This window comes from Buteo buteo, chromosome 7, assembly GCF_964188355.1.
Source record: "Buteo buteo chromosome 7, bButBut1.hap1.1, whole genome shotgun sequence".
Lineage (NCBI taxonomy): Eukaryota > Metazoa > Chordata > Aves > Accipitriformes > Accipitridae > Buteo > Buteo buteo.
This window is the reverse complement of record NC_134177.1, coordinates 43,296,140-43,316,652: the sequence shown is the minus strand read 5'-3', so window position 1 is coordinate 43,316,652 and position 20,513 is coordinate 43,296,140. Positions and strand designations below refer to the sequence as shown.

Sequence of the window (20,513 nt, the reverse complement as noted above, 5' to 3'; positions counted from 1 at the left end):
CACAAGATCTGCCCACCTGGAACAGAAATGGAATGAAAAGGCTCCATCTCAGTGGGACAGGTCGGAGGCGGCGGTACATCTGCAGGAGGCTGAGGTGCTCCTCAGCCCTCCCACCTGAAATGCCTGGGGCTGTTGTGTCAGAGCAAAGCCCTGACCTGAATTCCTGAAGCTGGCACAACAGAGCATGGAGCAGAGGCAGGAGACGTGCAAGGAACCAGCATCCCACTAGCGTGGGCTGGCCAGCTGGGGCACATGGGGAGCTGTGCAAACGCAGAGTCCTTCAGCAGGAGGCTGGGAGCCTCCACCAGCTCTGGGGACACTCATGGCCCCCATGAGCCAAACGCTGTGATTCACATCCAAAGAGGAGATGACACAGGTCCTGGGGGGAGCTGTGCCTGGGACCAGCCACGTTCAGGATTCAATTGAGCAGAGAAGCCTCTGCAGGGGAGCACAGCCCAGACCCACCTTCTTGTCGTTGGAGAAGACATACAGGGCAAGGGGCTTCTCCCGACGGTTGATGAACTCGATGGCTTCGTCTACGCTCTTCATGGTCAGAATGGGAAGGACCGGTCCAAAGATTTCCTCCTCCATCACCTTTGACTCCGGAGAAACGTCGGTGAGGATAGTCGGTGCTGAGGCAAACAGGCGGGAAGGAGACAGTGTGAGCAGGACAGAAGACGCGGTCCATCGCAGGACCTCGTCCTGGGCACCACCTGTGTACAACACACACCAAACAAGCCACAGATGCCCTCAGCCCCCAAAAGGCACCTGCTACCACCTCCCCTCCCCAAAGCTGCCAGAAGCACCTATGAAGCAGGAGGCCTCATCGGCCTCTCCCCCATGAGCAATCTTCTGCCCTTCCAACAGGCCCAGGATCCTCTTGAAGTGACGCTTGTTGATGATCCTTTCGTAATCCGGAGATGACTTCACGTCTTCCCCATAGAACTCCTGCCAAAGGGCACAGCAGAACCAAAGCGCTCAAGAGACCGTCACAACAGCCACAGCTCCAGGGCTGCAGCTCCAGAAACTCAGACCTGGGCTGTAACAGGAACAACTCCCACAGCACGAGGAACTCCACGCTCACCTGCAGAGCCGCCTTGATGTTCTCCACCACCTTGCTCTTTGATAGCCTGCCTGTGCTCCCTGCCAGGAGGTCATCGCGGTGGGGACCCACACTCCTGTGCCGAGGAACCTCGCAACACACGTCATGTTTGGCCAAGCTCTGGCCAGAGCCAGGAGCGGCAGAGGATGGGCAGGATTCCCCAGGACGCTGCAGGGACTTACACGCTCGGTTTATTACTTAAATTCTCAGTGTTTATTTAGTACTTGCAAAATAGATCATTAAAAAGGCTTAGCACATGGATTTTCAACAGACATGAAGAACCCCCACCTATTGCGCACTAAATGTAATCTTCTACTCTCTTGTGAGCAATTGCATTTAAGAATAATTTTTAATTTTTCCTTATTTAAACGTTAAGATTTCTAAGGTCCATTCACCTTAAATTTCTCCAGTGTCCTCTCCCCAAGCTAGGACAAGCGCCATATTATCTCCCAGTGCAAGATTACGGCAGACCCAGAAGCTCAAACACAGAGGAGTACATGCTTTTTCAGGAATTGTTTTCCCTTGGAGGAATCTCACCAGGAAGGGGTTTGTACTGGTTTTGGCTGGGATGGAGTTCATTTTCATCACAGACGCTAAGTTTCTTCCCACTAGGATGGTGCCGCATTTTGGATTTGTGACGAAAGCTGTGTCGGTAACACGCCCGTGGTTTAGCTGTTGCTGAACAGTGCTTGCACAGCATCAAGGTCTCTCTGTTTCTCACACCGCCCCACCAGCGCGTAGGCTGCGGTTGGCAAGAAGTGAGGAGGGGACAGGGCTGGGAGAGCTGACCCCAACTGACCAAAGCGACAGATATTCCAGACCATAGGACGTCGTGCTCAGCCATACAAGCTGGGGGGCGAAAGAAGAGGAAGGTGGGGAGCGGACAGTGTGAGTTACGGCGTCTGTCTTCCCAAGCCACCGATACGTGCGATGAAGCCCTGCTCTCCTGGGGATGGCTGCACATCTGCCTGCCGAGGGGAAGTAGTTCATGTATTCCTTAACTGGCTCGCTTGCACACCCAGCTTTCGCTTTACCTACTAAACTAGCTTTATCTCAACCTACAAGTTTTCTCCCTTTTGCCCTACCGATGCTCTTCCCCATCCCACTGGGGGAGTGAGCGAGCGGCTGTGTGGGGCTCAGATGCCCAGCTGGGCTAACCCACAACAGGGTACTTTGTGATTCCCACTTCTCTAAACAGGAGGCCTGAAAGTTCTCTTGTATGAGCCCGAGACACTCTTAGCAGCAAAACACAGGCAGTGCAGGTAGCGTCTCTGGAATTTGCTAACCGCCAGATAATGGTTACAGGCACACAATGAAACCCAGAGCCCCAAAAAGGGCGTCAGCCTGCATCCCCTGACCAGCTGGGGACGACTCTGCTTCGCAGACATCCAGGAATATTTCACCTCAAGTAAACGCCAAGGGGAACCTCACTAGGTTTATTCATAACCACCGCTATCGGTAACACGCATCAGCCAGCACAGCCTGTCTCAGACTCGTCACCAAGAGGGTGGTTGTTTGGGGCACAGCAGAAGACACACCATCCCGAACGCTGCAGGGAAAACACTGTCGACCCAGTTACAGCTGAAACTTGAGGTCCTCTTTGTCACTGGAGAAAGGGAAGCGGTTCGGTGCGAGACGCAGCGTGCGCGTCCCTGGAAGCAGAGCTCTGCGTGGCGTGGGGTGGACGTAGGGACTGGTATTTCTTGCTCTGCAGTCCTCCTTTCGAGAGCTTGCACCCAGTGGTCCCTCCGTATCAGAACGGCTTTTTAGTAAACAGGAGTCCGAGCCTTCTCTTGGTTAGTGCCTCTCTAAGGCTACTCTGTGCGCTCAACAGCCCACTGAAATGACCCAGTACGAAAGAAAAAAATGACTTCTCAGCTTAAAGGAACAGACACAAAGCGAGCACTCGGAGTATGACTTGCACGTGGCGCCTTCTCCGCTCTTCAGCAGCAAAACATCTGTGAAAGCAAAACACAACACCAACGTCCTGTGAAGCATTTGCTGAAACAAAACCAACTCCCCTTCTAGAACAGCCCGAAGCAAAGCTCCTTCGCTCAGGGTGACATCCCCAGGGTCCAGCTCGCCGGTCTCCTGCCCCCTCAGCATGCACGGACCGGTTATCTCGGACGCTGTGCGAGCTCCGAGCACTGCCAGGGAAAGCATCGCGCTCTGGCTCCAGGGCGAACCTTCTGCAGGCCCCACAGTCACTACTCGGACAAGACTTTGCCCCATCTCAAACCACGTCTACACGCAGGAGAAGAAAAAGGCTCCTACCTCACTGTGACAGCCACAGCAGTGCTCTGAAACCTGCTCCTCCTTACCACACACTCAGCCAGCCCAGCCTCTGAACAGCCAGCACAATCAAGAGAGCTTTTCTCTTCAGCACAGACTGGTGATTCTGAGAAAACCCAAATCATTTCAAGACGCTGTGAGTTTCCCCCCTTCGCTGAGAAGGCATTCACCTAGACAGGGGCTGCCTCCCTGGCTGGGGCTTCAAGGCTTCAGCCGCTTGGTGGCTCTTACACCTCCTCCTGCACCCAAATAAGCAGGCAGGTTCTTTCCCCCGGCTTGTTGGGCTCCTGCACGTCTCGCCTCCTCGCGGGAGTCGCAACACAGAACAGACTGAAGGGCAGAGTCCTCATCCACCCTGCCATCCCTGCAAGCAGCAGCCGGCGCAGCTGCACATCGTGCCTGGTCTGCCAGCCACGGAGAACCACCAGCCATCACGCTTGGACTTTTAGATCTTACCCCTCCACCTCGGGAGGCGTCTCGAGTCCTCCAGCCAGCACCAGCAGGCTTCTGCCTCCTGCAGAGAGGGGAGGACATCCCACCCTTCCACACTAGCCAGCCAGGAGCAGGGAGGAAGCAGAAATAACCGAGCTAAGGTCAGATGGCGGCTGCAACCGGGCGAGGAACAAGAGCTCCTCACAGCCCTAGCCTTTAGGACACAGCCTCCCTTCCCAGGGCACCATGGCTCAGAACTGCAGCCGTCTGGGCTAGGCTGCGTGTGGAGCAGCTCACAACGCTGCTCAAGAAAGGCCTGGAGTCGAAACCACTCCTCTCCTCTCCAAAACGTACCAACCTCCGCCTCTGGAGGGAGCTTCTCACAGGCGTCCCCTGCCAAGGCAGGGCAACAAATCCTACAGCGGCCTAGGACATCTCTCGGAGGACATTTCTGTTCTAGATACCACTTGCAAGAGCAAGAAGCAGATCTTGATAATTTCAGGCGGGCCAAATATCATAAGCCTCACAACAGAAAAAACAGGCCAGGCTCTAAGAAAGGGCTGCAGCCACAAAGGGTGAACTTGCAGAAGGTTCAGATGAATCGCACGTGCACTCACACAGAGGGCCAAGACCCAAAGCTCACCTTTATCACCACCGCTGCCACAATCCCCAGCAGGGCCAAGATGACCAGTCCCACTCGGCCCTTGTTAAATCGCTTCAAGAGGAGGAACTTGGCCCAGTCCACCTTCTTCTGGCTGCTAGGTGGGTAACGGAAATTGTTCATACCCTCCATCTTCAGGTCCTTGATCAAGCAGGCACGGCGGTGGGAGAAGGTCTCAAAGCTGTGCTTGCCGTGGTAGGCGCCCATCCCGCTGTTACCTGAGGGACACAACCCAGGCAGGTCACTCCACAGGCTCAGCCAGTCAAACCTTTGGCCGCTTGGGGCCACCAGCAGGGCAAGAAGCAGCACAGGAAAATTTCAGCTGCTTGCCAGCTGCGCTGAATGTTACCTGCCCTGCATCCGCCTCGCCCCAGTTTAAAAGCACAAATTCTCCTCCACGTGCCTGCAGAGGACAACTGATCCTTCCTCTCTGCGGCACTTCTCAGTCTCTAAGATGTCCACCTGTACTCCACCCCGCTTCTTCCCCACCTCCTTTTCACTACACACTCGCCAGTATTTCCTTGTCTTCCTGAGGGCACTGCTCGCTGTGCCCATCCCCACCTCTTCCCTAGATTTACCTCCCTCTCAAAGCACCGTGCCGAGGCTCTGAGATCCGACCGGTGCCACGTGAGAAGGGTTTCCTGAGGAGCTTTGCAGGGTACAACTCCGTTTTTCAATTCCAGGACAGCGTGCGCTGTTCACAGCAGCACAACGCTGCTGGTTCACTGTCAGCTTGCGAGCACTGTAAACACCCAAACCCTCTTCTGCAAAGCTCCCGAAGGCTCTTCTGTAGCCTCTTCCAATCCTCCCCAAGCTGAAGTCCTACCCTTCCTCCTGCAATTACTGCAATCGCTCCAGTTGCACCTCGTGTTTTTAAAGCACCTTCCACATCAGTCTGCACTAAATGCTTCAGTCTTCCCAAAACCACACCCTAAGTTTTCTCCCTTTTGGCCCCTGTCCTCATGTACTCCCAGAAATAATTGTTACTATTATTATTACTATTATTGAGATCTGTTATACAGAGACCCTTCAGCTCTAACAGGCACAGGGGTACCTGGACACAAACCATCAGCTGCTGTTCCCTGGGTCACACCGTGCAGCAAATCACAACACTAGAGGAGCTCCAGTAACTTACCAACACCACCAAAGGGTAAGGTTGAGAGGACGGAATGCATGATGACATCATTTCCAGTCACACCCCCACTGGAGGTTTCTGAGATGACTCTTTTGATTAACTGGCAAAAGAAAACAAACAAACAAAACTGTTACAAAGGCCCAGAAGAGACCAGACCACGCACCTGAGCAGGACTGGGAGGGGAGCTACGAGCCAACAGCCCATCGTGTTCACTTTCTCTCACAGACAACTCAGACAAGTGGGAACGTTCAGAGGAGGGATGGCAAAGACGGACACCTGGGAGCTCGCCTCCTGTGAGAGACTGAAAGAGTTAATGTCTCAAACATTGTGGTGGGGCAAGTTCTGCTTAAAGACAAACCTGCACAGCAAGGAACCAAGGTGAAAAGCCCATCAGCTCAGACATCAGCAACAGGATGGGGAGAGCGTGCTGGAGGGCTCGCAGCTCCCTGGTCTGATAAGCTGTTCTGATACAAAGATCAAACAATGGCCGCATCTGCAGGGAAGAAGTTACTGCACAAACAACCCCCAAGCCCAAAGTCTCACAAACTGCTCATTAACTTGGGGAGTTTGGGTGCCCACCCGAAGCAGGGGCAAGGACGATAAAAGGACACAAACTGAAGCCCCGGGTGCGCAAGCCCACCGGGACTGGACCCCTGGGCTGACTGAACCAACGCTGGGCCCAGGGCCAGTGAAATCTTTCTCTCTTCTTTTTTCTCTCTCTGTCTTCTCTCTTTCCTTTTCCACAATCCCTACACCTCATCCATTTCAAGACATAAACCGTTGACCAAGTCTGAGACTAAGAGTGGATCCAGCCGCCCTTGGGCCCTTCTCTGAGGAAGAGTCTGGAAAGCAAGGGGGTCTGCTCTGAGCCTCGTGACTCAACAAGAGGGATCTCCTTATTCCCTGAAGTGATGTATATGGTTACACAGTTTACAGAAGTAGTCTTATGCCAATTCCTGTTGTGAGAAGCCCTGCCACCTACTACCACGCCTCCCCAGTTCGGTTTGCTTTTCTCATGAATAAAATCTTACCTGATCGTTTTTTTGTCATTTCAACTTAATTTAGCCCAAGAGAATTTTGAATTAAACACAACTCCCTGGGCTGTCCAGTCTGGGTCGTGACACCTCCGTAGCAATATATTACAAGTAACTAAATTAACCATGAAAGACTACATGGCACCAATGAGGAAATTCAGCTTTTTAGCCTTCTATTTCACAAAAGTCATGCAAACGCAGAGTCCTTCAGCAGGAGGCTGGGAGCCTCCACCAGCTCTGGGGACACTCGCGGCCCCATGAGCCAAACACTGTGATTCACATCCAAAGAGGAGATGACACAGGTCCTGGGGGGAGCCGTGCCTGGGACTGGCCACGTTCAGCATTCAACCGAGCAGAGAAGCCTCCACAGGGGAGCACAGCCCAGACCCACCTTCTTGTCATTGGAGAAGACATACAGGGCAAGGGGCTTCTCCCGACGGTTGATGAACTCGATGGCTTCGTCTACGCTCTTCACGGTCAGAATGGGAAGGACCGGTCCAAAGATTTCCTCCTCCATCACCTTTGACTCCGGAGAAACGTCGGTGAGGATAGTCGGTGCTGAGGCAAACAGGTGGGAAGGAGATGGTGTGAGCAGGACAGAAGACACAGTGTGAGCAGGACCTCGTCCTGCATACAACACACACCAAACAAGCCACAGACGCCCTCAGCCCCCAAAAGGCACCTGCTACCACCTCCCCTCCCCAAAGCTGCCAGAAGCACCTATGAAGCAGGAGGCCTCATCGGCCTCTCCCCCATGAGCAATCTTCTGCCCTTCCAACAGGCCCAGGATCCTCTTGAAGTGACGCTTGTTGATGATCCTTTCGTAATCCGGAGATGACTTCACGTCTTCCCCATAGAACTCCTGCCAAAGGGCACAGCAGAACCAAAGCGCTCAAGAGACCGTCACAACAGCCACAGCTCCAGGGCTGCAGCTCCAGAAACTCAGACCTGGGCTGTAACAGGAACAACTCCCACAGCACGAGGAACTCCACGCTCACCTGCAGAATCGCCTTGATGTTCTCCACCACCTTGCTCTGGATGGATGGGTCACAGATAATGTAGTCTGGGGCGATGCAGGTTTGTCCAGAGTTCATGTACTTCCCCCACGTTATCCGCCTGTGAGGGAAAGGGAGATGGTTTCTCCATGGCCAGACCCTTCCAGACCCCACAGCCCGGCCAACAGCACCTGAGTGACACCCACGGTCTGGGAACAACGGCCCAGAGATGTCCACCTGCCCACGGCTCCCTGCCCCACCGCTGAGACCCTGCCAAGGGCTTCAGCAACCTGACCTGCAGGCAACAGCCAGGTCACAGTCCTTGTCAACGTAGCAGGGGTTTTTCCCACCCAGCTCCAGGGTGACGGGCGTCAGGTGCTTGGCGGCTGCTGCCATCACGATTTTGCCCACTGTGGAGTTGCCGGTATACAGGATGTGATCGAATCTCTGCGTCAGCAGCGCTGTCATCTCGGCTGTCCCCCCAGTGACCACAGGGTACAGCTCCTGCGGGGCGAGGGTGTTGGCGTCACCCCAACCCCGTACATCACCACGGCAGATAGAAACCCGGGGACCGACACGAGGCCACGCTCACCCGGTCAAGATACTGGGGGAGGAGATCAGCCACCAGCTGAGCCGTGTTCTCGCTGATCTCCGACGGCTTCACCACCACGGCATTGCCTACAAGAAAAATGCAGCACGGCCGCTGAGCCCTCGCACTCCTCCCCTGCCTCCTGCAGCACCCACCCGCGGACCCACAAAGGAGAGGAGCTGTGGCGGGTCCCTACCTGCTGCGATGGCCCCGATCAAAGGCTGTGCGATCAGGACAAAGGGGTAGTTCCAGGTCCCGACGATCAGCACCACCCCCAGCGGCTCGAGGCAGATGTAGGCCTCGTCCCGCATCGTCAGCAGGTTCTTCTTCACAGGCTGAGGGGCTGCCCAGGACGGCAGCTTGTCCATGGCCAGGGCCAGCTCCCCCAGAACGCCCAGGATCTCGTGGCTGTATGCATTGTGTCCACTCTGCAACAACAGGAAGCTTGGGAAGGGACGGTGAAGGCACCCATCTTCTACACCTGCTACAGCAGACCAGGGAAGCAAGGTAAATTCTGCTGGTGCAAAGTGTCTGAGGTTGGTCGTGCTGCCCCAAAGGATCCCCGAGAGAAGATGGTCAGTCTGGGTGTGCGGGGCTTCCAGCAGAAGCCAAAGCCTGGCAGCCAGGACCTGCCTTAGACTAGCTCCTTCTCAGGAATGGCGGTAGCAGACCTTGGCGGGACACGGGCAGAGCCATCAGCAAAACGGGAGACATCAGCAAAAGCCAGCTGGCACAGCAAAGGCAGCCCTTGGCCCTCCCGCTTGCCCTTCAGGGCTGACTGCTGTCCAGGCACAGCAGAAGGGAGAAACCTGCCCCCAGCCCACACCTTGTGCAGATCTGCCTTGATGGCTGCCAGGATCTCCTCCTCCTTCTCCTGCACCATCCGCTCCAGGGCCTTCAGCTGCTGCATCCTGAACTCCAGCGAGCGGCACCGGCCCGAGTTGAAGGCGGCTCTCGCCCGCCCAACGACCTCCTGCATCCTCTGCATGGCTGCTCAGCGCTGCAAAGAGAGAGCAGCAAGACCCGGCTTGCTACCGGCCCACCGAGGGCTACTCGGGCCTGGGAACACTCAACGTGGGGCCACCACCAAGAGATATCCCACCCGGAGCAAGGCTCGGAGATGTTCTCCTCCGTGGGTAGCCTCCTGCTCCCGAGGCAACCGCTCAGGGCTTACACCCTCCAATGCCCCGTCCTACCTGCACAGGGTCCACCAAGGGAGGGCACCTCTCATGGCAATCCAGCACCTCCGGGGGTGGCTGAGAAATCTTCTTCTGTGGGTGTTTCCTCCTAGCTTGGGGATATCCTTAAACCAACAGCCACCCCTCTGCTCACAGGGATGCTCCCGAGGAGCCGAAGCATGGAGATGACCCTGGCCTCGGCTGGAAGCAGAGCTGTGCACCTAGAGCCAGCCTGCACCCGTCTTCCCAAAACTGCAAGGCCCTCGCGTGGCTTTGCAGAAACATGCCGGAACATTGCAGAGGTTTCATCCTGCTTCCCGGGAGCAGTCTTTCACTTTTTAGTCAGGACGCGAGATCTGCCTGCAGTCCCTGCCTAACCAAACGAGACACCGAGGTTCCCTTGCAACCATCAAAACGTGCCCTTCCCTGCCCAACACCGCAGCTGCGTGACACAGCCCCGATCCTGACCAAGAAAGGAGACGACTCAATAAAAAATGAAGAAAAAAGAAAGTTACCTTTGGAGAAGCTTCTCTCTCCACCAGTCTTTTGCAGCCAGTGCAAGCCCTTCCCCTGACACGGCTCAGAGCGATCTCTCCTCCCACAAGAGGATAGCTGGCCCAGGTACAGGGTTCTTGCTCGATACGAGATGCCCTTTACCTAGATATATCCCCGCGCTGTGAATACACAAGCCCTGGATTGCCGTGTTTAGCCGGAGCAGTGGCTCAAACGCCCATGCGGGATTGCGAGAGCCCACGTGGCTTTGCCCACGCTGGGCGCGCGAGGCTGGGGGATCACTTTCAACGTGCCACAGCAGCCGTCGGGAGCCGACGAACGCAGCCCGCGCTATCGTCCGGATCTCATCAAACCCCAAATGGGCAGCGCCTGCAGATGGGGGGCAATCCGGATGGATTTGCACAGGACAGGATAGAAGAAACAGTCCAGCTCCTCCACAGCTCCCAGCACCGCCCTGCCCCACAACCTGCCCGTCTCCGGGCTCCTCTTTGGCAGCCTGCCTGTGCTCCTCTATCAGAGCTCTGAGGGATCCTTCCCCACGAGCAGGAGGTCATCGCGGTGGGGACCCACACTCCTGTGCTGGGGCAGAGGCACCTCGCAACACACGTGTCGCGTTTGGCCAAGCCCTGGCCAGAGCCAGGAGCGGCAGAGGATGGGCAGGATTCCCCAGGACGCTGCAGGGACTTACACGCTCGGTTTATTACTTAAATTCTCAGTGTTTATTTAGTACTTGCAAAATAGATCATTAAAAAGGCTTAGCACATGGATTTTCAACAGACATGAAGAACCCCCACCTATTGCGCACTAAATGTAATCTTCTACTCTCTTGTGAGCAATTGCATTTAAGAATAATTTTTAATTTTTCCTTATTTAAACGTTAAGATTTCTAAGGTCCATTCACCTTAAATTTCTCCAGCATCCTCTCCCCAAGCTAGGACAAGCGCCATATTATCTCCCAGTGCAAGATTACGGCAGACCCAGAAGCTCAAACACAAAGGAGTACACGCTCTTTCAGGAATTGTTTTCCCTTGGAGGAATCTCACCAGGAAGGGGTTTGTACTGGTTTTGGCTGGGATGGAGTTCATTTACATCATAGTTGCTAAGTTTCTTCCCACTAGGATGGTGCCGCATTTTGGATTTGTGACGAAAGCCGTGTCGGTAACACGCCCGTGGTTTAGCTGTTGCTGAACAGTGCTTGCACAGCATCAAGGTCTCTCTGTTTCTCACACCGCCCCGCCAGCGCGTAGGCTGCGGTTGGCAAGAAGCGGGGAGGGGACAGGGCTGGGAGAGCTGACCCCAACTGACCAAAGCGACAGATATTCCAGACCATAGGACGTCGTGCTCAGCCATACAAGCTGGGGGGCGAAAGAAGAGGAAGGTGGGGAGCGGACAGTGTGAGTTACGGCGTCTGTCTTCCCAAGCCACCGACACGTGCGATGAAGCCCTGCTCTCCTGGGGATGGCTGCACATCTGCCTGCCGAGGGGAAGTAGTTCATGTATTCCTTAACTGGCTCGCTTGCACACCCAGCTTTCGCTTTACCTACTAAACTAGCTTTATCTCAACCTACAAGTTTTCTCCCTTTTGCCCTACCGATGCTCTTCCCCATCCCACTGGGGGAGTGAGCGAGCGGCTGTGTGGGGCTCAGATGCCCAGCTGGGCTAACCCACAACAGGGTACTTTGTGATTCCCACTTCTCTAAACAGGAGGCCTGAAAGTTCTCTTGTATGAGCCCGAGACACTCTTAGCAGCAAAACACAGGCAGTGCAGGTAGCGTCTCTGGAATTTGCTAACCGCCAGATAATGGTTACAGGCACACAATGAAACCCAGAGCCCCAAAAAGGGCGTCAGCCTGCATCCCCTGACCAGCTGGGGACGACTCTGCTTCGCAGACATCCAGGAATATTTCACCTCAAGTAAACGCCAAGGGGAACCTCACTAGGTTTATTCATAACCACCGCTATCGGTAACACGCATCAGCCAGCACAGCCTGTCTCAGACTCGTCACCAAGAGGGTGGTTGTTTGGGGCACAGCAGAAGACAGACCATCCCGAACACTGCAGGGAAAACACTGTCGACCCAGTTACAGCTGAAACTTGAGGTCCTCTTTGTCACTGGAGAAAGGGAAGCGGTTCGGTGCGAGACGCAGCGTGCGCGTCCCTGGAAGCAGAGCTCTGCGTGGCATGGGGTGGACGTAGGGACTGGTATTTCTTGCTCTGCAGTCCTCCTTTCGAGAGCTTGCACCCAGTGGTCCCTCCGTATCAGAACGGCTTTTTAGTAAACAGGAGTCCGAGCCTTCTCTTGGTTAGTGCCTCTCTAAGGCTACTCTGTGCGCTCAACAGCCCACTGAAATGACCCAGTACGAAAGAAAAAAATGACTTCTCAGCTTAAAGGAACAGACACAAAGCGAGCACTCGGAGTATGACTTGCACGTGGCGCCTTCTCCGCTCTTCAGCAGCAAAACATCTGTGAAAGCAAAACACAACACCAACGTCCTGTGAAGCATTTGCTGAAACAAAACCAACTCCCCTTCTAGAACAGCCCAAAGCAAAGCTCCTTCACTCAGGGTGACATCCCCAGGGTCCAGCTCGCCGGTCTCCTGCCCCCTCAGCATGCACGGACCGGTTATCTCGGACGCTGTGCGAGCTCCGAGCACTGCCAGGGAAAGCATCGCGCTCTGGCTCCAGGGCGAACCTTCTGCAGGCCCCACAGTCACTACTCGGACAAGACTTTGCCCCATCTCAAACCACGTCTACACGCAGGAGAAGAAAAAGGCTCCTACCTCACTGTGACAGCCACAGCAGTGCTCTGAAACCTGCTCCTCCTTACCACACACTCAGCCAGCCCAGCCTCTGAACAGCCAGCACAATCAAGAGAGCTTTTCTCTTCAGCACAGACTGGTGATTCTGAGAAAACCCAAATCATTTCAAGACGCTGTGAGTTTCCCCCCTTCGCTGAGAAGGCATTCACCTAGACAGGGGCTGCCTCCCTGGCTGGGGCTTCAAGGCTTCAGCCGCTTGGTGGCTCTTACACCTCCTCCTGCACCCAAATAAGCAGGCAGGTTCTTTCCCCCGGCTTGTTGGGCTCCTGCACGTCTCACCTCCTCGCGGGAGTCGCAACACAGAACAGACTGAAGGGCAGAGTCCTCATCCACCCTGCCATCCCTGCAAGCGGCAGCCAGCGCAGCTGCACATCGTGCCTGGTCTGCCAGCCACGGAGAACCACCAGCCATCACGCTTGGACTTTTAGATCTTACCCCTCCACCTCGGGAGGCGTCTCGAGTCCTCCAGCCAGCACCAGTAGGCTTCTGCCTCCTGCAGAGAGGGGAGGACATCCCACCCTTCCACACTAGCCAGCCAGGAGCAGGGAGGAAGCAGAAATAACCGAGCTAAGGTCAGATGGCGGCTGCAACCGGGCGAGGAACAAGAGCTCCTCACAGCCCTAGCCCTTAGGACACAGCCTCCCTTCCCAGGGCACCATGGCTCAGAACTGCAGCCGTCTGGGCTAGGCTGCGTGTGGAGCAGCTCACAACGCTGCTCAAGAAAGGCCTGGAGTCGAAACCACTCCTCTCCTCTCCAAAACGTACCAACCTCCGCCTCTGGAGGGAGCTTCTCACAGGCGTCCCCTGCCAAGGCAGGGCAACAAATCCTACAGCGGCCTAGGACATCTCTGAGGACATTTCTGTTCTAGATACCACTTGCAAGAGCAAGAAGCAGATCTTGATAATTTCAGGTGGGCCAAATATCATAAGCCTCACAACAGAAAAAACAGGCCAGGCTCTAAGAAAGGGCTGCAGCCGCAAAGGGTGAACTTGCAGAAGGTTCAGATGAATCGCACATGCACTCACGCAGAGGGCCAAGACCCAAAGCTCACCTTTATCACCACCGCTGCCACAATTCCCAGCAGGGCCAAGATGACCAGTCCCACTCGGCCCTTGTTAAATCGCTTCAAGAGGAAGAACTTGGCCCAGTCTACCTTCTTCTGGCTGCTAGGTGGGTAACGGAGATTGTTCGTACCCTCCATCTTCAGGTCCTTGATCAAGCAGGCACGGCGGTGGGAGAAGGTCTCAAAGCTGTGCTTGCCGTGGTAGGCGCCCATCCCGCTGTTACCTGAGGGACACAACCCAGGCAGGTCACTCCGCAGGCTCAGCCAGTCAAACCTTTGGCCGCTTGGGGCCACCAGCAGGGCAAGAAGCAGCACAGGAAAATTTCAGCTGCTTGCCAGCTGCGCTGCACGTTACCTGCCCTGCATCCGCCTCGCCCCAGTTTAAAAGCACAAATTCTCCTTCACGTGCCTGCAGGCAACAACTGATCCTTCCTCTCTGCAGCACTTCTCAGTCTCTAAGATGTCCACCTGTACTCCACCCCGCTTCTTCCCCACCTCCTTTTCACTACACACTCGCCAGTATTTCCTTGTCTTCCTGAGGGCACTGCTCGCTGTGCCCATCCCCACCTCTTCCCTAGATTTACCTCCCTCTCAAAGCACCGTGCCGAGGCTCTGAGATCCGACCGGTGCCACGTGAGAAGGGTTTCCTGAGGAGCTTTGCAGGGTACACCTCCGTTTTTCAATTCCAGGACAGCGTGCGCTGTTCACAGCAGCACAACGCTGCTGGTTCACTGTCAGCTTGCGAGCACTGTAAACACCCAAACCCTCTTCTGCAAAGCTCCCGAAGGCTCTTCTGTAGCCTCTTCCAATCCTCCCCAAGCTGAAGTCCTACCCTTCCTCCTGCAATTACTGCAATCACTCCAGTTGCACCTCGTGTTTTTAAAGCACCTTCCACATCAGTCTGCACTAAATGCTTCAGTCTTCCCAAAACCACACCCAGTTTTCTCCCTTTTGGCCCCTGTCCTCATATACTCCCAGAAATAATAATTGTTATTATTATTGAGATCTGTTATACAGAGACCCTTCAGCTCTAACAGGCAAACACAAACCATCAACTGCTGTTCCCTGGGTCACACCGTGCAGCAAATCACAACACTAGAGGAGCTCCAGTAACTTACCAACACCACCAAAGGGTAAGGTTGAGAGGAAGAAATGCATGATGACATCATTTCCAGTCACACCCCCACTGGAGGTTTCTGAGATGACTCTTTTGATTAACTGGCAAAAGAAAACAAACAAACAAAACTGTTACAAAGGCCCAGAAGAGACCAGACCACGCACCTGAGCAGGACTGGGAGGGGAGCTATGAGCCAACAGCCCATCATGTTCACTTTCTCTCGCAGACAACTCAGACAAGCCCTCTCTGCGCAGCGTTAAGTCAAGGAAATTGGGAAAGCTCAGAGGAGGGATGGCAAAGACGGACACCTGGGAGCTCGCCTCCGTAGCAATATATCACAAGTAACTAAATTAACCATGAAAGACTACATGGCACCAACGAGGAAATTCAGCTTTTTAGCCCTCTATTTCACAAAAGTCATGCAAACGCAGAGTCCTTCAGCAGGAGGCTGGGAGCCTCCACCAGCTCTGGGGACACTCGCGTCGCCGTGAGCCAAACACTGTGATTCACATCCAAAGAGGAGACGACACAGGTCCTGGGGGGAGCCGTGCCTGGGACTGGCCACGTTCAGCATTCAACTGAGCAGAGAAGCCTCCACAGGGGAGCACAGCCCAGACCCACCTTCTTGTCATTGGAGAAGACATACAGGGCAAGGGGCTTCTCCCGACGGTTGATGAACTCGATGGCTTCGTCTACACTCTTCATGGTCAGAATGGGAAGGACCGGTCCAAAGATTTCCTCCTCCATCACCTTTGACTCCGGAGAAACGTCGGTGAGGATAGTCGGTGCTGAGGCAAACAGGCGGGAAGGAGATGGTGTGAGCAGGACAGAAGACACAGTGTGAGCAGGACCTCGTCCTGGGCACCACCTGTGTACAACACACACCAAACAAGCCACAGATGCCCTCAGCTCCCAAAAGGCACCTGCTACCACCTCCCCTCCCCAAAGCTGCCAGAAGCACCTATGAAGCAGGAGGCCTCATCGGCCTCTCCCCCATGAGCAATCTTCTGCCCTTCCAACAGGCCCAGGATCCTCTTGAAGTGACGCTTGTTGATGATCCTTTCGTAATCCGGAGATGACTTCACGTCTTCCCCATAGAACTCCTGCCAAAGGGCACAGCAGAACCAAAGCGCTCAACACGCCATCACAACAGCCACAGCTCCAGGGCTGCAGTTCCAGAAACTCAGACCTGGGCTGTAACAGGAACAACTCCCACAGCACGAGGAACTCCACGCTCACCTGCAGAGTCGCCTTGATGTTCTCCACCACCTTGCTCTGGATGGATGGGTCACAGATAATGTAGTCTGGGGCGATGCAGGTCTGCCCACAGTTCATGTACTTCCCCCACGTTATCCGCCTGTGAGGGAAAGGGAGATGGTTTCTCCATGGCCAGACCCTTCCAGACCCCACAGCCCGGCCAACAGCACCTGAGTGACACCCACAGTCTGGGAACAACAGCCCAGAGATGTCCACCTGCCCACGGCTCCCTGCCCCACCAAGGTCATCAGCAACCTGACCTGCAGGCAACAGCCAGGTCACAGTCCTTGTCAATGTAGCAGGGGCTCTTCCCACCCAGCTCCAGGGTGACGGGCGTCAGGTGCTTGGCGGCTGCTGCCATCACGATTTTGCCCACTGTGGAGTTGCCAGTATACAGGATGTGATCGAATCTCTGCGTCAGAAGCTCTGTTGTCTCAGGTACTCCTCCAGTGACCACAGGATACAGCTCCTACAGGGGAAAAAAGAGCGTTATAGTTACCTTGATTTAAAGCAAATATCTCAAGGCAGCAGCTTTGCATAGTGGACACTCACTTGTGCGTTACAATAGGAGCTGGACAAAGGATACTGATAACAGAGGAAAGCTCTGCTCCCTCCCCTGAAACAGTTTCACTTGCCACTTTATACCACATGAAGTAAACAAAATGAAGATTGAGGCCAGTGCTGATACAGGCTGTGGAGCTGCTACCACACATTAAGACCAAGGAGACATATGAGCACCAGGCTTTCCTGAGGGCTGTCTCCTTCCTCAACTCGCCCACTGCCTAGAGAAAGCGCTAACTCACCCGGTCAAGGTACTGGGGGAGTAGATCAGCCACCAGCTGAGCCGTGTTCTCGCTGATCTCCGACGGCTTCACCACCACGGCATTGCCTACAAGAAAAATGCAGCACGGCCGCTGAGCCCTCGCACTCCTCCCCTGCCTCCTGCAGCACCCACCCGCGGACCCACAAAGGAGAGGAGCTGTGGCGGGTCCCTACCTGCTGCGATGGCCCCGATCAAAGGTTGCATGACCAGGACAAAGGGGTAGTTCCAGGCCCCAATGATCAGCACCACCCCCAGCGGCTCGAGGCAGATGTAGGCCTCGTCCCGCATCGTCAGCAGGTTCTTCTTCACAGGCTGAGGGGCTGCCCAGGACGGCAGCTTGTCCATGGCCAGGGCCAGCTCCCCCAGAACGCCCAGGATCTCGTGGCTGTATGCATTGTGTCCACTCTGCAACAACAGGAAGCTTGGGAAGGGACGGTGAAGGCACCCATCTTCTACACCTGCTACAGCAGACCAGGGAAGCAAGGTAAATTCTGCTGGTGCAAAGTGTCTGAGGTTGGTCGTGCTGCCCCAAAGGATCCCCGAGAGAAGATGGTCAGTCTGGGTGTGCGGGGCTTCCAGCAGAAGCCAAAGCCTGGCAGCCAGGACCTGCCTTAGACTAGCTCCTTCTCAGGAATAGCGGTAGCAGACCTTGGCGGGACACGGGCAGAGCCATCAGCAAAACGGGAGACATCAGCAAAAGCCACCTGGCACAGCAAAGGCAGCCCTTGGCCCTCCCGCTTGCCCTTCAGGGCTGACTGCTGTCCAGGCACAGCAGAAGGGAGAAACCTGCCCCCAGCCCACACCTTGTGCAGATCTGCCTTGATGGCTGCCAGGATCTCCTCCTCCTTCTCCTGCACCATCCGCTCCAGGGCCTTCAGCTGCTGCATCCTGAACTCCAGCGAGCGGCACCGGCCCGAGTTGAAGGCGGCTCTCGCCCGCCCAACGACCTCCTGCATCCTCTGCATGGCTGCTCAGCGCTGCAAAGAGAGAGCAGCAAGACCCAGCTCACTACAGGCCCTCCCTCCTACAGATGGAAACCGACTGTTCCCACAAGGATTGGACATACTCTCAACCACCGGCTGTGTTCCCACCTCCCCAGCTCGAGGTCTGATATCTGCTATCATTCGGTCCTAGTTCTGCCGTATCTTCCTGAAACCTTAAATAATCTGCTCTAGTTTGTGATTTAGAAAGGTTTGAGAAGGAGCACAGGGAACAAACGTTAGTACAGTAGCAAGGGCGTCACGCAAGCAACGGAAGGGCAGCTCCTGGCCGCGGCCTAGGTCCGGGAAGGCAGCCTTTCCTCGCACCCCGGTACCGAGCACTACCCAGCAAGGCCACGGCGAGCAACCCCACCGACCTCCGTGGAATCACCAGAGACCTCCCCCCGAGCGCCAACCGGGCTGAGGCGAAGCCTCCCCGACCGCAGACCTCCCCCGTCCACGCAGTGGTGCCGCTGTCCCGGGGAAGGACCCACAACCCCCGGGAAAGGCCCCTCCGCCCACCCGGGGCCGCCGCCGCCCGCCGGGATCCCCCCTTCGCCTCAGGCCGCTTCCGCTTTCCGCTCACGTGACAGCACCGCCCTTCCACCCCACCCTACCCTACAGACTTCCCCCCCCCCCCGGAGGTAGAATGGGAGAGGCCGCAGGGCCACCACCGCCTCCCAACCTCCTTCCCCCAGAATGGAAGCGGCCGGCGCGGGGGGGGTGCAGGGGTCCCGCCAACCCCCTGCGGCAGCGGCCCGGGCCCGGTTTCCGGGCCGGGGGTTAACGGTCGGCCCCGGAGGAGGAGGAAGAAGGAGGAGGAGGAAGAAACGGCTTTGCCGAGCTGCCGAGCTCCTTCCCGCCGGCGGGCAGGAGGGACGTTGCAACCGTATCGCTTCCTGCGGAGGCTGGAGCTGGCAGGGTCCGGAGCAGCGTCCTTTAGCTGCAGGCGAGAGCTCGGAGAACACGAGGAGAGCGGGGAGTTTGGCAAGAGCATCAGAGGAAAGAGCGAAGAGACGAGAGCGAAGAACGTGAACCGACAACCCCCGGCGGCAGGAACCGGGCAAGGCCCCCCCCCCCCCCCCCCCGGGAACCGGCAAGCAGGGCCAGGACCTTGATTCCTACCGTCAGGAATGCTCCTTCCCTTCGTCCCAGCGCCTCCGCTTCTGTGGGCTGCCTTGCAGGAGTGCCAGCTGCTGGCAAAAAGCTGCCAGTCCCCCCGTGGGCTCCCCTGTGGGTGGGAACTGGGTCTTGGCACGGACTGGGGCCCAGCAGGTTGCGAAACGCTGACAGATGTGGGGCAGGGAAACGTATTGCGCGAGAAGTCAGGGGGGCAAAGTCCCCCTCAGGGTTGCTTATCTAAGGAGGGTACGTGGCATGGGGCAGATTTACCCCTCGTTTTTTCCCCTGCAGAGCAAACGCTGCGTGAACTTGGGCGGCGTTTCTGAGCCCAAGCGCTGGTGAAGGGGATCGTGGCACCCTTCCAGCAACCGCATCGGCGGGAGGGAGAGATGAGTCGGTCAAGGAAAACTGGCCAGCAAGCACTGAAAATGCAGGTGGTGTTTTGTAGGAGGCAAAGCAATCAACAGGAATAGCCTGGCCAGGACAGTTGAATTAACCTTGATACAGCACTCGTGTGGGAAACAAGCCAAAAAAAAAAAAGGCAGGGAAAGGAGCTGAGACAAGGCTGGGCTCAATCCAGTTAAAAATAGTCCTGCCACAACTTGTTCTAAGAAATGCAAGGGGATTATTTGAAAATTACTCTCAGGTTGTTCTGTGCTACCATTTCCGACGCACTCTTACACAGGCCATTTATTGCTAATGCTCCTCAGCTGAAACTATGCCCAATTAAATCTCTGCCCTCCACACACCTCTGTGATGCAGAGGGCCAGCAGCTGGGTGCTCATGCCCAGGAGATAGGGCTAGCATGGAGCACATGCTCCCCCCCCACCCCCCAAAAAAAATTTCATGACACTTTCCCAGATCAGCATGGCTGGCTAAGGCTGGGGCAGCCCTTTAGCTCAGCAGGCTGTGCCCGAACCACGACTCCCCCCGAGACACAAAGCTTGGCTTTCGTGAAGTTGGTTGGCTTTGCTGGCAACTCCTGGGCTGTGGCTCAGCCAGCACATGAACATTTCACAAGCTATTGCACAAATCTCAGCAGTAAACAGTCTGCCATGGAAAAGAACGACAAGAACAACTGCCAGTACTTGCGTGCAGGAGGCAACTTGTAAAGGAAAAACAGGCTGGGCTTGACAGGGCCCTTGCACTGTGGTACATGAAAAGGAGTGGGGTTTGCATTCCAGAAGACACGGGTAGGAGAAGTGGGAACATTCCTTGCAGGAGCATTACCTGATGCAAACATGCTCTCCTTGGTCCTATTGGCATCCTTGCAGGCAGGGCAGGTTGGAGCTCTGTCCAGGCACCACAGTCTGGAGGTCCAAGGAAAATTAGATAATGAATTAGCGCTACTGCAATTGGAGTAAAAGTCTTTGAGCTCTCAGCATGGAGTATTACATCGG

At 55.7% G+C, this 20,513-nt stretch overlaps 2 protein-coding genes across 7 annotated transcripts; both read right to left on the bottom strand.

Moving 5' to 3' along the window:
- Positions 1 to 1,292: 1,292 nt before the first annotated feature.
- Positions 1,293 to 10,490, bottom strand: LOC142033156 (aldehyde dehydrogenase family 3 member A2-like). Its single transcript, XM_075032880.1, has 11 exons — positions 9,437 to 10,490; positions 9,067 to 9,240; positions 8,437 to 8,668; positions 8,244 to 8,329; positions 7,947 to 8,155; positions 7,655 to 7,772; positions 7,377 to 7,518; positions 7,048 to 7,214; positions 5,623 to 5,722; positions 4,470 to 4,705; positions 1,293 to 3,500 (listed from the first exon to the last, which is right to left on the bottom strand). The coding sequence occupies exons 2-11, from the start codon at positions 9,226 to 9,228 to the stop codon at positions 3,420 to 3,422; spliced, it is 1,533 nt and encodes a 510-aa protein (XP_074888981.1). The 5' UTR covers positions 9,229 to 9,240; positions 9,437 to 10,490; the 3' UTR covers positions 1,293 to 3,419.
- Positions 10,491 to 10,627: 137 nt separating this feature from the next.
- Positions 10,628 to 19,534, bottom strand: LOC142033155 (aldehyde dehydrogenase family 3 member A2-like). Of its 6 annotated transcripts, none has more exons than XM_075032875.1 (12): positions 19,117 to 19,534; positions 17,815 to 17,988; positions 17,185 to 17,416; positions 16,992 to 17,077; positions 16,449 to 16,657; positions 16,171 to 16,288; positions 15,893 to 16,034; positions 15,553 to 15,719; positions 14,933 to 15,032; positions 13,803 to 14,038; positions 12,712 to 12,835; positions 10,628 to 12,395 (listed from the first exon to the last, which is right to left on the bottom strand). In XM_075032875.1, the coding sequence occupies exons 2-11, from the start codon at positions 17,974 to 17,976 to the stop codon at positions 12,755 to 12,757; spliced, it is 1,533 nt and encodes a 510-aa protein (XP_074888976.1). In that variant the 5' UTR covers positions 17,977 to 17,988; positions 19,117 to 19,534; the 3' UTR covers positions 10,628 to 12,395; positions 12,712 to 12,754. The 6 variants fall into 6 exon arrangements, with proteins under 6 accessions (XP_074888976.1, XP_074888978.1, XP_074888977.1 ...); XM_075032877.1 differs by having other exon boundaries at positions 19,105 to 19,126; XM_075032876.1 differs by lacking the exon at positions 19,117 to 19,534 and adding an exon at positions 18,514 to 18,571.
- Between the last annotated feature and the right edge of the window lie 979 nt (positions 19,535 to 20,513).